The sequence below is a fragment of the Lactuca virosa genome, chromosome 3 (assembly GCF_052849685.1).
Source record: "Lactuca virosa cultivar CGN04683 chromosome 3, Lactuca_virosa_CGN04683_v6, whole genome shotgun sequence".
Lineage (NCBI taxonomy): Eukaryota > Viridiplantae > Streptophyta > Magnoliopsida > Asterales > Asteraceae > Lactuca > Lactuca virosa.
In genome coordinates, this window is record NC_136428.1 from 163,000,542 (window position 1) to 163,015,521 (window position 14,980).

Genomic DNA, 14,980 nt, shown 5'->3' on the forward strand with positions numbered 1-14,980 from the left:
TGTGGTGTTGATTCGCCGAAGTTGAAGGACCGAAAAAAGAATGGATGATGAAGACATTTATGTCATTAATGATGGAAAAGAAATGGAAGTTGAGGAGGATGAGAGATGAGATGGTGAGGAGATACAGATATATAGGGTTTATTATTATTATTTTTAAATATATAAAAAATAAATACATAAATAAGAAAATTAATTAAAAAATAATAAGGGCACAATAGTCTTTTTAGGTAAGACAGAGGCCAAGGGCGCAAAAAAAATAAATAGTATGGATCATCCGAGTTAAAAAAATAAATTAGGGACCAAACACACAAATTCCACCAAACCACAGGGACCATTCGTGTAATTTATTCTTACTTTTCGTTTTCTTCATATTTGGATAATTATTTTTTTTTTTTTGTACACATGTAGGTAACGAACTTGCTGAAAGTGTTCACATATGACCATTATGACCTGCTGTAGCCAGATGCAATCTGCTACAGCAGGTCATAATGGTCATATGTGAACACTTTCAACAAGTTTGTTACCTAGATGTGTACAAAAAAAAGATAGTTACCAAGATGTGAACAAACCGAAAAATTAATTACATTAATAAGTCATGTTCCCTAATTTATAAGATAATATACATATTTTAAATTTTATAACTCGAAACGTATAAATCATTACAACAGGGGCGGCTCAACCAATTTGGGGGCTCTAAGCAAATAAAAAAATTGGGGCCCTTCAGGTACGCAAACAATTTCAAACTTAAGATCTTTAGTTTTATAAACCAATGCTTTTACCACCAAACCAAGCTTCAACTTGTCTTTGTAACCCAAGATATATATATATATATATATATATATATATATATATATATATATATATATATATATATATATATATTACAAAATAAGCTTTAAAATTGGGGCCCTAAGCCTTGTTTAGTTTTGCAAAAGGTAGAGCCGGCTCTGCATTACAAATGAGTTAAATATTTATTACTTTATATGAAGTTTATGGTGCACCGCACATATGGAAAGTAGTTGGGTATGGTTGGAGGTGATACGAAATCCATCCACACCAATCTTGCCATGCAACAAAGACATGACTTAATGGATAAATAAAATATCCCAATTTTCAAACCTAAATCATCTGTGATTTTGTGTTTTTTGTATAGATTCGAATTTATAGTTTATAATATTGTCAGGCTGACCCACGGTGGCACCGTCATCAAAGGTGTAGGAGCCGCCGTCTATTAATAATAATACTTAATTAATAAGCACTCTTCCACTCGTTCTTTTACTTAAAAGAAAACAAACTTTGTGTGAATAATCACAAGAATAAATAAAGAAAATATACAACAAATAAATAATATATGAGTTTAATTATATCAAGTTTTAAGAATATAACTATGCTTTGAAAGATAAAATGAGATATTGACATTAAATAGAAGTCGTTGACTAAACATTGCAATCAAATTTAATCCCTGTATGACAAATGGCACTTCGTTTTCATAATTATTTTCGGATTAATTTATATTTGCTTTTAACAAGTGACTATAAATAAAATGGTATTTTACTATTACTCATTTTTAATTAAGACAAAACTGTAAATATAGTGTGGTAAAATTGTCAATTTGAACCACAAATATTTTGAATAATGGTCCAAAACTTTTATTTGGGTAAATTACACGGATGGTCCCTATGGTTTAAGGTAATCTGCATTGATTGTCCCAAACAACTTTTTTTAACTCGGACGATCCCTATTATGTGTTTTTGTTGCACGTTTGGTCCCTACCACCCTTAAAAAGACTATTTTGCCTTTATTAATATTTTTTATCTTTTTATTTTAATTCCAGTAATTATTAATAAAAAAGTTAATAATTAAATATGAGGGACCCACACCTTTATCCCTTCCCCTTTGCCATTTTACATTCATCTCCGGTAAAACTTAAAACCCACCATTTGCCCTGTAACATTCGGTTTCGAATCGCTTCATTATTCGGGACCGTGACCCGATCATTAGTGGTCCCGATCATTAGTTATCATAAAGGCTTCGGGACTTGGGGGAAGAGAGAATTAGCCCTTTTTGGATGTGGGTATTATAGATTAAGAGATACGAGTGTTCGATTGTGTTTCGGAGCCCAATGGTATAATCGTAATTTGGCAGTTCGGGCCTTTTTGAATTTTGGGTTTTTTTGGGGAGTCTTAAGGCGAGGGTGAGTTAATAGAAGTGTAGGGTTTCTCGTCACCTTTCTGTGGATATAAAGATCGTCGAAAACGGACTTAGAACGAATGAGTTAAGGACAAATGAAATTGAAGTGTTGTTGTGATTCATCGAGTACGCGGGGCGTACACGTCGTGTACGCAGGGCGTAGAGGGTGGCTAGATCGCGGAGAGGGAGATTCCACCACTAGGACACTTATTTTCCTTCTTCTCTTCTTCGTCATGCTAGCAAATGTACCAATCATGGCTTAGAATCACTAAAAGGGTTATGATTAGGGTTTATTGAGGTTAGAGAGTGAGGGAGGATGAGGATGAGAAACCCTAGCCTCCTCATTCCTTTAAATACCCGAAAAATTATGGTTTTTGGCCAGCAAAAGTTCCTCACGTCGTGACACCCTAAGAAATGCGTATTCACGAGCCAAAGCTTCCTCAGGACGTGACGGGCATAACTCACGTCGTGACCCACTTCAAAATGTAAAATACTTGAAATTGAGTACCTCGAAGATCCAAATGTTACAAAAGTGGCAATTTTTAGCTAACTACAATGACCATTCGTGCAGTTTTGTCTTTATTACACGCATTTGAATTCAAATATATTTTTTTCAAAAGATACATATATGTCACAAGCAAAAGGTCAGACTTTGTACACCAGTAGGGTGGAGGAAATCATTCCCTTTCAACCATATTGTGACATAGATGTTACATCATTTCTTTTTATCTTTTCTCGCGTCCATCTTTCTCAGTCGGCTGAAATAAAGGATGCACTAATAATTTGAGGGGTACATAAATAATGGCTACATAAATTGTTACAAAAGAATAATACAAGGATAGTCCGAATGAAAAAATAACACAGTGATAGTCCAAATGAGAAAAAATAACATAGTTAATGCGTACATTCAACCATGGGTTATTAATGTCCTCATTTTTTCACTCGGATTTTTCTTTTGATTTTTAATTTTGACGAGGATGATGATGAAAATAATTTTAGAAAATAAACAATTAACTTTTAAAAAAAAAATATAGACAATGATAATATAGTATTTTTCATGTATAATGGGTACAAAAATCATATAAAAAAACCACATTGGTGGTCCAAACTAAAAAAAAGGAGGAAACACAATCTCAGTAATATACTCTGAAAATAAAATAATTCTAAGAAAATAATATAAATAGTTTATATATAATAAGTACTACAAAAGTATAATATAAGGATAGTCCGAAGGAAAAAATAACACACTTATAATCTGAATGAAAAAAATAGCAAAAAAATAGTTTGAACGAAATAAAAGATAAAAAATATTTTTAATAATAATAATAATAATAATAATAATAATAATAATATAAATTTAATAAAAATATAAAAAGTAATAAATAACAAAAAAAAACAACTAAAAAACAGAAAAAAAAATCAACTCATAGGGTGTATCAAACAATTTGCGAATCGGTTTTGAGGTGCATGAAGAATTCTCCTTTGATAAACATTTAATCCATTATTCAATTACAATAATTTTATTATTATAAATAAATGGTATTTATTAAAATAACCACATTAACTTGAAGAACATAAAATAATGACAAAATTACATAAATATGTTCCATGTAGTTTTGTTAAAGGTCATAATTTCAGTCTCAACCAAATGTTTTTTTTATGAACATAGTCATTATGGTTTTTAAAACTTATATGGTTGGTCTCTAAGCTATATTAGACAACTTTTTTTCATTTTAAAATTTTTTTATCTTTTCATTATTTAATTTAAATTTAGAAAAGGAAAATAAATAAAATAAACAACAATCATACCACTTAAGGCCCTAACCTTATCCCACACATTCTCTTCCCCTTGCCCCCTTCCTCCCATTAACTTGTGTTTCTCTTCCTCCATTTTGATGAGAAACCCACCGACGATAAACACATTCAACACCCCTTCCTCTACCTCTATTATCTAAATTGTACATTCGCAGACAACCCCCTTCTTTCATTCCTTTCTCTTATTTTTGTAATCGACAACCACTACGATCCATAAAACCATCACCTTCCATCATGCCCTCATAACTAGCTCCTCATCAATGATGCTTTTGTTTTTCTAATCATGGCTATACATTCCAATTGCATATTACCTGTGAACCCACAAATTTAAATATAGCCTCTTGACCTGCAAACATCACCAATTTACCTACACAAAAAATAGTAAATTGCACGATCTGCGTACCACATATCAACCCTCCCCAAGGTCCATTTGGGAGGTCAATCTTTGAACACTAGCAATATTTTGGGTGTGCCAGGAGTTGAACACTGGACCTCATGTGTAGAATTCTACTCCTCAACCATTAGGCTGTCATCGCAGGGGTACTAGTTTACCTATAAACACCATTTATGGAGGAAACCCATTTGGTGTTGCTATTTGTTTGGTTCGATTTTCCTTTGGTATTTCAAATTCCTTCAATATTTTTTGAGTGCTAATCAGTCATTGTTTTATTCTTGTTTGTCCATATTTATCAATCGTATTGAGATGTTGATTTTATACACAAAATTAAGTTATCAAATCCATGTAGTTGATTTCAAGGATGGATTTAAGTTATCAGTTCGATGTGGTTGATTTCATAGTTGAGTTTAATCCTTATTATTGTTACCACATAATCCATTATAAGTGTTTATGACTATGTTGTTATGATATATAAAATGTTCAAGAACTCCATTAAAGTTCCCGTTGTAACATCCCAAAAACCATGACAAAATTTTTATTTTTAAAAGACATTTTCATAAATCCATAAGAAAGACATACATTGTTTTTAAAACAAATCCATAAAAATAAGAGTATCAAAATATTCTCTCAAGACATAAATCAACGGGAGGATGTGTACGATTACGCCTTCGTCTTGCCTCGATCATTTGAAGTACCTGAAAACATTGAAATCCATAAACTGTAAGCCAAAGCTTAGTAAGTTTCCCCAAAATACCCACACATAACAATACATATACAATACATGCATACCGGGCACACAGCATAAGACTGGATTGTCCCCAGGCCTACAGCATAAGACTGGATTTCTCCCGGGTCTTTTGGCTTACAACACAAAATAGTTCGGCCTCAACACAACCGCATTATGTTGAAATATGCACCAAAAAAATAACAAGCAAGCACATGTAATCACCGGTAAAAGAGTAAAACCGAATATTTTTTTGGAAAATGTGAGCGCAAAAACGGACATAAAATCCAACAATTGGCAAAACCGACAAAAACCTGAAAACGTAAGGGTTTTTATGACATTAACTCTATATTGAAAGTGGAAACCTATAATAACTTTGATATTGGTATTATATATATATATATATATATATATATATATATATATATATATATATATATATATATATATATATATATATATATATATATATATGGATAATGACTTAAAAGGGTAATATACTTTTCGATTTGTACACATTTGGCCACTGTGTTTTTTTTCGTCCATATCTTGTTGTTTTTTGTATACATTCAGTACTTACGAATGATTTCTTTAAGTTTTTCTCACTGCATCTTACATAGGACAATCATTAATAAGATGTTTGGGGTTGTTTATGTTTATGGCCTCGATTGCTTAATGCTTAGGTCTTGTCTTCCGAACATCGTAACTTCTTCATACGATCTCGGATCTCATCGATCTTTATATCCACCCGTTTGTATTTGAGTCTACTAAAATTTTCATTTAGATTACTCCCGTTAAAAAATAATATATTTTACTTGCGATTTTATTAAAAAAAATTGTTCGTACATACGTTCATAAAGAACGCATGTAGATAAAAATCATAAGTAAAAATATATTACTTTTTAAGTGGAGTTATCTAAACAAAAGTTGTAGTACACTCAAATACGAACGTGTGGATATAAAGGTCGTTAAAATCTGAGATCATATGAAGAAGTTACGATGTTTAGAATACAAGACCTAAGTCAAACCATAAGACCTAAGCAACCAAGTAGCTTAGATTATTCCCATTAAAAAGTATTATATTTTTACTTACGATTTAAAAAAAATATTCATACATATATTCATAAAGAACGCATGTATATAAAGAATGCAAGTAAAAATATATTACTTTTTAACAGAAGTACTCTAAACAAATTGTAGTAGACTGAAATACGAACGCGTGGATATACAAATCATTAAAGTCCGAAAATGTATGAAGAAGTTACATCGTTTAGAAGACAAGACCTAAGCACCAAGAAATCGAGGTCACGGTGGCATAAGCTTAAATAACCCCAAACACATCATTAACGATTGTCTCATGTATGATGTCGTGATAAAAACCTAAAGAAGTCGTTCATAAGTATTGAATGTGTACAAAAACAACAAGGACTTATTTTGCAAAAACAAATATGAAGGACTAAATGTGCACAAAAATATTAAGGACTAAATGTGTACAAAGTGAGAAATATATTACCCTATTAAGTCATTTTTTTTCGGCTTACCTAAACTAGCCAGTCATAAGGACTGAATGTGTACTAGTAAAAAAGTTGAAGGGGAAAATGTGGAGGAAAAAAACTCAGTGATCAAATATACACAAATCAAAAAATATATTTACCCTTTTAAGTCATTATCCCATATATATATACATATATATATATATATATATATATATATATATATATATAGAGAGAGAGAGAGAGAGAGAGGGAGAGAGAGAGAGAGAGAGAGAGAGAGTTACGTTCATATGTGGATAGAAATCTATTATGCGAATGTGTAGACAGTGCAATTCAATGAGAATGAATAAGAGAATTGTGTTGTTTGGTAATGTGAATACGTTCAACCTCACATAACTCTTATCATTATCACACATTTTCACTAATTAAACCGTCTATAAGAGTATTATGGACTTTTATTATTATTATTATTATTCTGTCAGAATGTGTTCTTGAAAATCATATTATGTAAGAATGAGAATTGGTGAAAAACGACGTGTGAGAACAAAAATGAATAGGATTGCTGAGAATGCATGATAATAAAGATGTTTATGTGAGATTGAACGTGTTCACATTATTAAACAACCTATTCACTAAGTCATTTTCATAAAATAACATTGTCTATACGCATCCGCACATTAGATGTCATCCACATTTTAACCTAACACAATATATATATATATATATACATATATATATATATATATATATATATATATATATAAAAACCTCTATTACTATTCATTTTCACTTAGTTAACAATAAACATTCAAAAAAATTTGACTTATGATATGTAATTCTAATTATGACACAAATTAATTAGTATTAGGATATATGTGTATAATAGAAGCATATATATTTGCATCAAATTCATTTAAACCATCATAAGTATTCATTTTCATTTAATTAACACCAACCATGCGAAACTCTTTTAGCTTATTTAAATATATTTATGACACTAATTGATTAATATTAAGATATTATACATATTTATAAAGCTAGCATTTTTTCTTGAATCTCATGCATTTGAAACCCCATTTTTTAACTTCCTCAAACCACATTCATTTAAAACTCCTTTTTTTAACTAATGCAACTCAAAAGTTTTCTTAATTATGATTTAGCACTCAAAAGTTTTATAACTTATATTATGTTTAATTAGCATTTAGTGAAAAGTTTACTATACAAAGGTCAATCTTTTGTGTCTTTTGTGTTATATAAAATCTTACATGTAAGAAGGATGTCATAAGAAAATGAAAAGAAAAATTTTCAATAGACACAATTCTTTTAGAACGTATTTGCAGTGATGGAGTCCCTAAAAGAGCTCTACAAGTCAAGGTTGTGGATGAATGTATCATTTTTTACTCATAATTTGATCGTGTTATATTTTTTTTTCCAGTAATATAAATAAGACCATTCAAAATCATATGTTTAGAGATATATTGTTTTCTCAAACCATACCATTCAAAATCATATGTTTAGAGATATTTTGTTTTCTCAAACCATATTGATTTGAAACCTACATAACTTTTTATATTCCTTAATTAAAACCATTTATAGTATTTATAAATTTCCAATAATTTTTTTGCATTCTCTTATTATATATGTAGTTATATTAGTACATTTTTCTTACAAAAAGTCGTCATTTGGTTGAAGATATTGTGATTCAAAAGTTTTCATATAGTTGAAGCATTCACGATCCAAATATGATGATTTGAAGAAATGGGTTATGTCGCATCGATGGTAATTGTAATATGATTTTTTCTTTCAACCAAAACAAATGAAGCTTTTCTATTCTTTCTTTATATTCAGCTTCTCATTTAATCTTTATATGTGATTTGTGTGTATTACTAAATCTTGAATGTGACTCTCCAAACATTAATGTTTTGCTTGGCATATCTTTCTGATTCTTCTTTTTCAAGAAAAATATTTTGATTGCAGGTTAGTGAAGAATTGTCATCAAGTTTCTATGGTTGAATGGTGTTAAATGAAGAAAGAAGATTCATAAAATGGATATAGGTTTTTTTGTTTGAGCAAAGTTGACGAATATTAGTTTTTTCTTTTGATTTAAATGTATGTTTATGTAACATTTTTATTTATATATTCAACCACCGAATGCTCTTATTTATTTTATTGTAGTTTTTCTATTTTGATTATGTTTTATGTTGGCTTATCCTACACAACATATTTAAAAGACAATATTTAAAAGATAACATAATTTTGAACATTTGATATGTAATTATGATAGACTTATCATGATATGTTCTTCATATGAAAATAATTTATCCATATTACTACGACAAGAATTACATATGTCATTTATGAAAAAATATATATATTATATGTGATTTGTTTAACATGTATATGCACCTATGTATGTTATAAATTTATAATTAAGTATCTTTATATTTAATAATTGAAGGGATTAAAATGATGCATCAAAATCAATTATTTAGAGGAATATAATAATAATAATAATAATAATAATAATAATAATAAATATACATTTCCAAGTACAACATTCATTTGAAACTCACACTACAACTCAAGAGTTTTCTAATTTATGTATATTTATTAGTTACAACTCAAGAGTTTTTAACTTATGATTATTAATTAGTAATCACTAATAACTTTTTATTTTCCTTTCTTTTATAAGGTTGTAAAGTTTTGCTCATTAAAAACATTAATGTATTTGAAGAAATTTGTGATTTAAATATAAAGAGTTAATATAAATGTTATAATAGATGTTTTAGTGTTTTTATGTTATTAAAAGTTATAGTGTTTATTTTTTATATTTTTTATTATTCGTTGTATATATATCTTTTTTAATACAAATGTTATAATATATGTTTTTCTATTTTTATGTTACTAAAAGTTGCAGTTCATATTTTTGTTCATACGTTTTGTTACCCGTTATATAATCATTCATTTGATATATAATTTACACAATTTTAAACGGTTTATAAAATTATCAAATGATTGTATATAGTACAATGACTTAAAAATTAAACTATAATGTTTAATAAAACTAATATGTTAACTATATGTTTGTTTTACTACTAACATTTTGTTTCAAAGTAGAAATATTAAATAATAATTTGGTAAAAATTATTATTTTAATTATATAATTTTATTCTCGCGCAACGCCCGGGGATTCGCAAGTATATATAGTTTGCACAAATCCATATGCCAAGTTAAGTTGTTTTATAATTGTTATGCATATAACTAATAAACAAGTTGCATCGTATGTTCTCGTATTGATGTTATATATCGAGGAAACAAAAGGCTATTATTATTTTTTTCACGTTTTCAAAATTATATTTTTATCGAGGAAACAAAATCATATTGATGTTATATATCGAGGAAACAACCGTAACATAGTATTTTATCAAAGTTTTCTAGCGAAATTTTCTTTCATTTATTTGTTTTTTTATTATTTTGTTTACTTGAATGAGTAGATTACCGGAGAAATGGATGGTTATTTTTATTCTGTTGAGGATATTATTTTATTCAGTCCAAATTTTTCCATGAAAGTTGAAGTGTAGAGATTATTATACAAGTTAGGGACAATATTTTTAATTAAGTAGAAGTAGAAGGATTCGTTTTACAAAGTTAGTAGAAAAATACCTTTGTAGTCATGCACTTCTCCAACGGGCGGGCTTATGTCACATTTTCTTGCAACATTTAGCAATATTGAACTAAAAATTAAATAAAGATATTTATTTGTTGGATTATTCTTAATAATAATTTTTTAATATGATTGTATGTATGCCAAGAAGGAAATTATAGGTAATACGGTTTTGGATTTTCATGAGAAATTTGATTGTAATTTGTTGTTTACGCCAAAAATTAGTGATATAGGACTTTTTTTTAATGTTATGTTTGGAATTTGATATTAAATATAAAACTAAAAAATAAAAAAATAAAATAACTCTTAAAATGTATATAGGACTTATGAACTGAAGCCCTATAACTTTTCAAATATTTTTTAGTAATTATTTTAAATTGATTAATTAATATATTATAATTGCAAATTAAAACTTTTAATTTATATTTTAGTCTTTCACAACTTTTTAGTATAAATAAATGGTTTTTTTAATAATAATAATAAATGAAAGTATTAGAATAATAATAATAAATAAAAATATTGTATAGAATAATAATTACCCAACTTTTGAATAGATCTTTATTATATCATATTGTTCAAAATAATTATACTTTTATATATCAATTTAGCAAAATAATAATTATTTCATAACTATTATCAATAATATAATCATTTTCAATAACATGTATTTGTAAAAATTTTAACCGTATAATTTAACATGCGCAACGCATATTCGTCCATTATTATTCTTTGTAAAATTTAACTAAAAGTTCACTCAATCCTATATGTAAGTGGATGATTGTATTTCTTTTCTTTTTAAGAGATTTATATGCACAAATAATCCTTAAAAATTATAAAGAAAAAAGGAAAGGAGAAAAAAGATGTTATCGTGTGATTTGTATTCAAGTTTAAAGTTGTGATTTGTACCCTAAGTTTAAAGTGAAGAAAGAACCAAAGTAGCAGAAAGTTGTACTGTACAATCCGCCTATCCAACAAAACCCAATGGGCCCCACCTCCTTCTTTTTAAATCTTCTCGTGCCGTGTGAAAGATACCCCCCTTCCAATTCTCATGACGTCCAAACCTCTTCCCCACCTTAACCATTTTCAACCGTCCGATTGTTAAATCAACGGTTCAGATCTAATATGGAAACCAACATCTTACGCCTCCCCCTGCATTAACATTATCCTCACCACCCAAACTCATAAATTTTCCGCTTTTCAACGGCTTCACGGTTTTACAATTTTTATAAAATTCACCCATTAGTTTTCAGTATTACTGTTTTTACCCTCAGTTTTTAAAAAATATTAAATTTTACTATCTACGGCCCAACATTATCTGTAAATGGGGTAAAAAATTTGTGTTGTAAAGATCCACGTTTGAGTTGAAAAATATTGATTATAACCTTAATCATTTAATTTTCGTATTATGTTGTTTAAAATCTATTTAGTTAAACAGATTGAAATATTTAATCAAAACTCGTTTATTTCATTTTAGGTTCGTGTCGAGTTAGCAGATTTGTGAGTTAGACATTGGAAACTTATTGTGTTGAGTTGTATTTATATAAAAATGATTGAAAATCTCTTTAAAACTCGTCTATTTCGTGTCTGATTCATACCGTTTATTGGTTGTATTAGTTTTTATGAACTCTAACTATTTCTTATACTACTTTCGTATAATTTTATTAACCGAACACCAAATTTTGTATTAGGGAGGAGGGAGTCATTCCCTCTCAACCCACTGTCACATCAATTTTTGTCTCTTTTTTTTCTTTATTTTTCTCAACCCACAACACACGGAAATTCTATCTTTTTCAACCCACTCAATTAAAAAAATACAAAACAACCAAGGTACAAGTTTTAAAACACATGGTAAAAGAGAAAATGAGAGAGAGAAAGTAGAGAAAGATGATGAAGTGAGTTAGTGAAACCAATCAGCGGGAGTGATACCGGCGGTAACTCTATTGCTAATTAAGATTTTACCTTGATTCTTTTGTATTTTTTTTTAATTGAATGTGTTGAGTGGGTTCAAAAAGATAGGGTTTCCGTGTGTCGTGGGTTGGTAAAGATGAAGAAAAATAAAAGAGAAAAAGTGATGCGACAGTGGGTTCAGTGGGTTGGGAGGGAATGACTCCCTCCTCCGTTATATTATTCTTTTTTATATATTAGTTGGGTAAACTTTAATGCATATAATATTAGGTTTTTCAAATCTAAGTTTTAGCATTTTTAATTAATTTCAATATATGCTTAAATGAAGAATTTAATAACCGTTATTTATAACATTATATGATATATTATTTTAATATTAATTAATCATATATATTGAATTTATGTTTATGTCTCGATTTGTTTGAAAATTAAAATACATTAACATATTTAATAGAAACAAATACTTTACATATATATGTTACAACATTAATATAGTTTGTAGTGTTATTTTCATAACAAATATGTAAAGACATTTAGAGGTATTTTGAAACATACAAGTTAGAATATATATATATATATATATATATATATATATATATATATATATATATATATATATAATAGAAAAAGAAAAATCAAATATTGGAGAATATACAAAAAATTTCATATCATTTAGATATAGCCTATAATAACTATTGAAATTTCATACAAAAGATTCAAAGTTCAAACATCATTGCACATAGAAAATATCCATACTTTTTCGCAATTACATTTCATGTGGGTCTTGAAATGGGTTGATATGAACCGTTCAGACAGTGCAGTTTTATCATTTATACCTCCAGATGGTCGAGAAGTAAGTTTCACACACGAAACCTTGGATGCAGATCCAAAATATTACTAGTGTTCCGCAATTGATCTTTAAGGGTTCAAATGGGCAGTTTACCATTTTTCTTTTTTAGATATAAAATTTTATGGTTTTATCAACGTGATATTTCGAGTGAAGGAAAAGAAATACAAGTTAAGAAGAACAAATACAACTTTAATAAATTAAAAGTTACATTAAAGTCTCTTACTAATCGGTTACTAGAAAACCTAACGTACCAAACCGGGTGACTAACTAAACCCGGTTCATACAAATTCTAATTTCCTTTTTCTGTTTCCTAACTAGCTAACATTCCTGCTTCAAAAACTCTGAACCGGAAAAGGTAAACCGGGCTCGGCGGACTCCTTCTTCTGCCGCATTTCCAAAACTTTCCGGTGGTTGTTAGAGTGGACTTCGCTGGAGAAAGTTGGACTACACGCCGGTCTATATTCCGGCAAAAGTCGACCGGATTTGTAACGGACCCCACATGCATTACAAAGTGTTTTGGCGCCTAGCGGACCGGCTCTCCACTGTGGGGTTTTCTGTACGAGGCAATGACTGCAACGCCTAGGCTGTGAACCACCACCGGCGTCCGCCGCCGGTGGATGGGTTTTCCTCTTCTTCTGTCTCTTCACCGGCGGTTTCCCGAAAATTGACTCGGCGGTTTGAGCGGAGTCGTGGAAAAAGAGCCAAGGGTTTGAAGTACATGATGAAGAGGAGGAACTTGAAGTCGACGAATCAGTCAACGGCGTCGACCCGAGTGACCAAACCCGGCCGCCGGTTCGAGTTCGTTTGCTCCTTGCTTTTGTAAGAACCGGAGTCGTGAAGGAAGGTTTTACGTTTACGTTTACGGTTATGAAAGTTTCCGTTTCCGGCTCCGACTTCTTCTCTGGAAACTTCCCGGCGGGGCACGTTAAAGAGTAGCCGCCGGAGAATGAGTCGTCAACGAAATGAGAAACCCATTCAAGGTCTGCCACGTCATCCACCTGTAAAAGCAAAAAATCAAATTTTTAAACAAATATTCTTCTTTTAAGGAAAGAAAATGGTTTTGAATTTCTTGAAATTGTTACCGGAAGGCAAAGGTCGCTCTCCGGGATAGAGAAAGCATGGGTATGGCCGATATCGGCTTTTTTGACCGGAGAAATGGAAAGTGGTTTGTCGTTTTTGTTGTCGAGAAGGAGAACATGGGTATCATCGTTTTCTTCCTCGAAGTCACCGTCGTCGGAGAAGTCAAGAAGGCCATCAACGAAGAAGTCGTCGCCGGGGACACCAGTTATAGCGCAGAAATCGTCGGAAAAGGACTGTGGGTGGTGGTGGTTGTTTGGTTTAACAGCAATAAAACTGCTTTTCAAAGCCCCTTCTACACACTCCATAACTTCTTGTTGAACCTAAACATAAAAACCTTCAATTAACGAGAGAGAGAGAGATAGAGAGAGAGAGGGTTTAAGGAGAAGAGAAATTACCGGCGAATTGCAGGAAAAGAGAGGAGAATAATTGAAGATGTTAAGAAAAAGAAGATATGAGTAGTAGTAGTAGTGTCGTGGTGTGTTTGGTAAAGCATTGAATGTGAGAGAGAGAGAGAGAGAGAGAGAGAGAGAGAGAGAGAAGTGCTTTTCAAGTGTTAGTGCTTCACAAAAGTATCTCGTCGAGTGTATTTATTTTGTGAACCTCTTTTAACTTCAAATTTAAAAACCGGTATGCTTCTTGTTTGGCACCTTTTGAATCTATGGATGTAAAAATTAAGGACAATGCATAACAATATCACCAAACTAGGCCAGCATTTAAACATTTAATTAAAATAATAACTTTTAACAAACTTTAATTTATTATTTATATATGAAAATAATAACTTTTAACAAACTTTAATTTATTATTTATATATAAAAAATCAATGTTAGTAGCAAAACAAAACATACAGTTACCATGTTCG

General features: G+C 30.0%; 1 protein-coding gene across 1 annotated transcript; it reads right to left on the minus strand.

Moving 5' to 3' along the window:
* Positions 1 to 13,206: 13,206 nt before the first annotated feature.
* On the minus strand, positions 13,207 to 14,688 carry LOC145166765 (GATA transcription factor 5-like). Its single transcript, XM_079085807.1, has 3 exons — positions 14,514 to 14,688; positions 14,121 to 14,438; positions 13,207 to 14,036 (listed from the first exon to the last, which is right to left on the minus strand). The coding sequence occupies exons 2-3, from the start codon at positions 14,421 to 14,423 to the stop codon at positions 13,371 to 13,373; spliced, it is 969 nt and encodes a 322-aa protein (XP_078941933.1). The 5' UTR covers positions 14,424 to 14,438; positions 14,514 to 14,688; the 3' UTR covers positions 13,207 to 13,370.
* Between the last annotated feature and the right edge of the window lie 292 nt (positions 14,689 to 14,980).

Excerpts from the sequence above, each read along its gene's own strand:
- LOC145166765 (XM_079085807.1), bottom strand. The coding sequence starts at position 14,423 with ATGGAGTGTGTAGAAGGGGCTTTGAAAAGCAGTTTTATTGCTGTTAAA. Across the intron at positions 14,037-14,120 it reads AGAGCGACCTTTGCCTTCCG|GTGGATGACGTGGCAGACCT; the intron begins GTAACAATTTCA and ends TTGCTTTTACAG.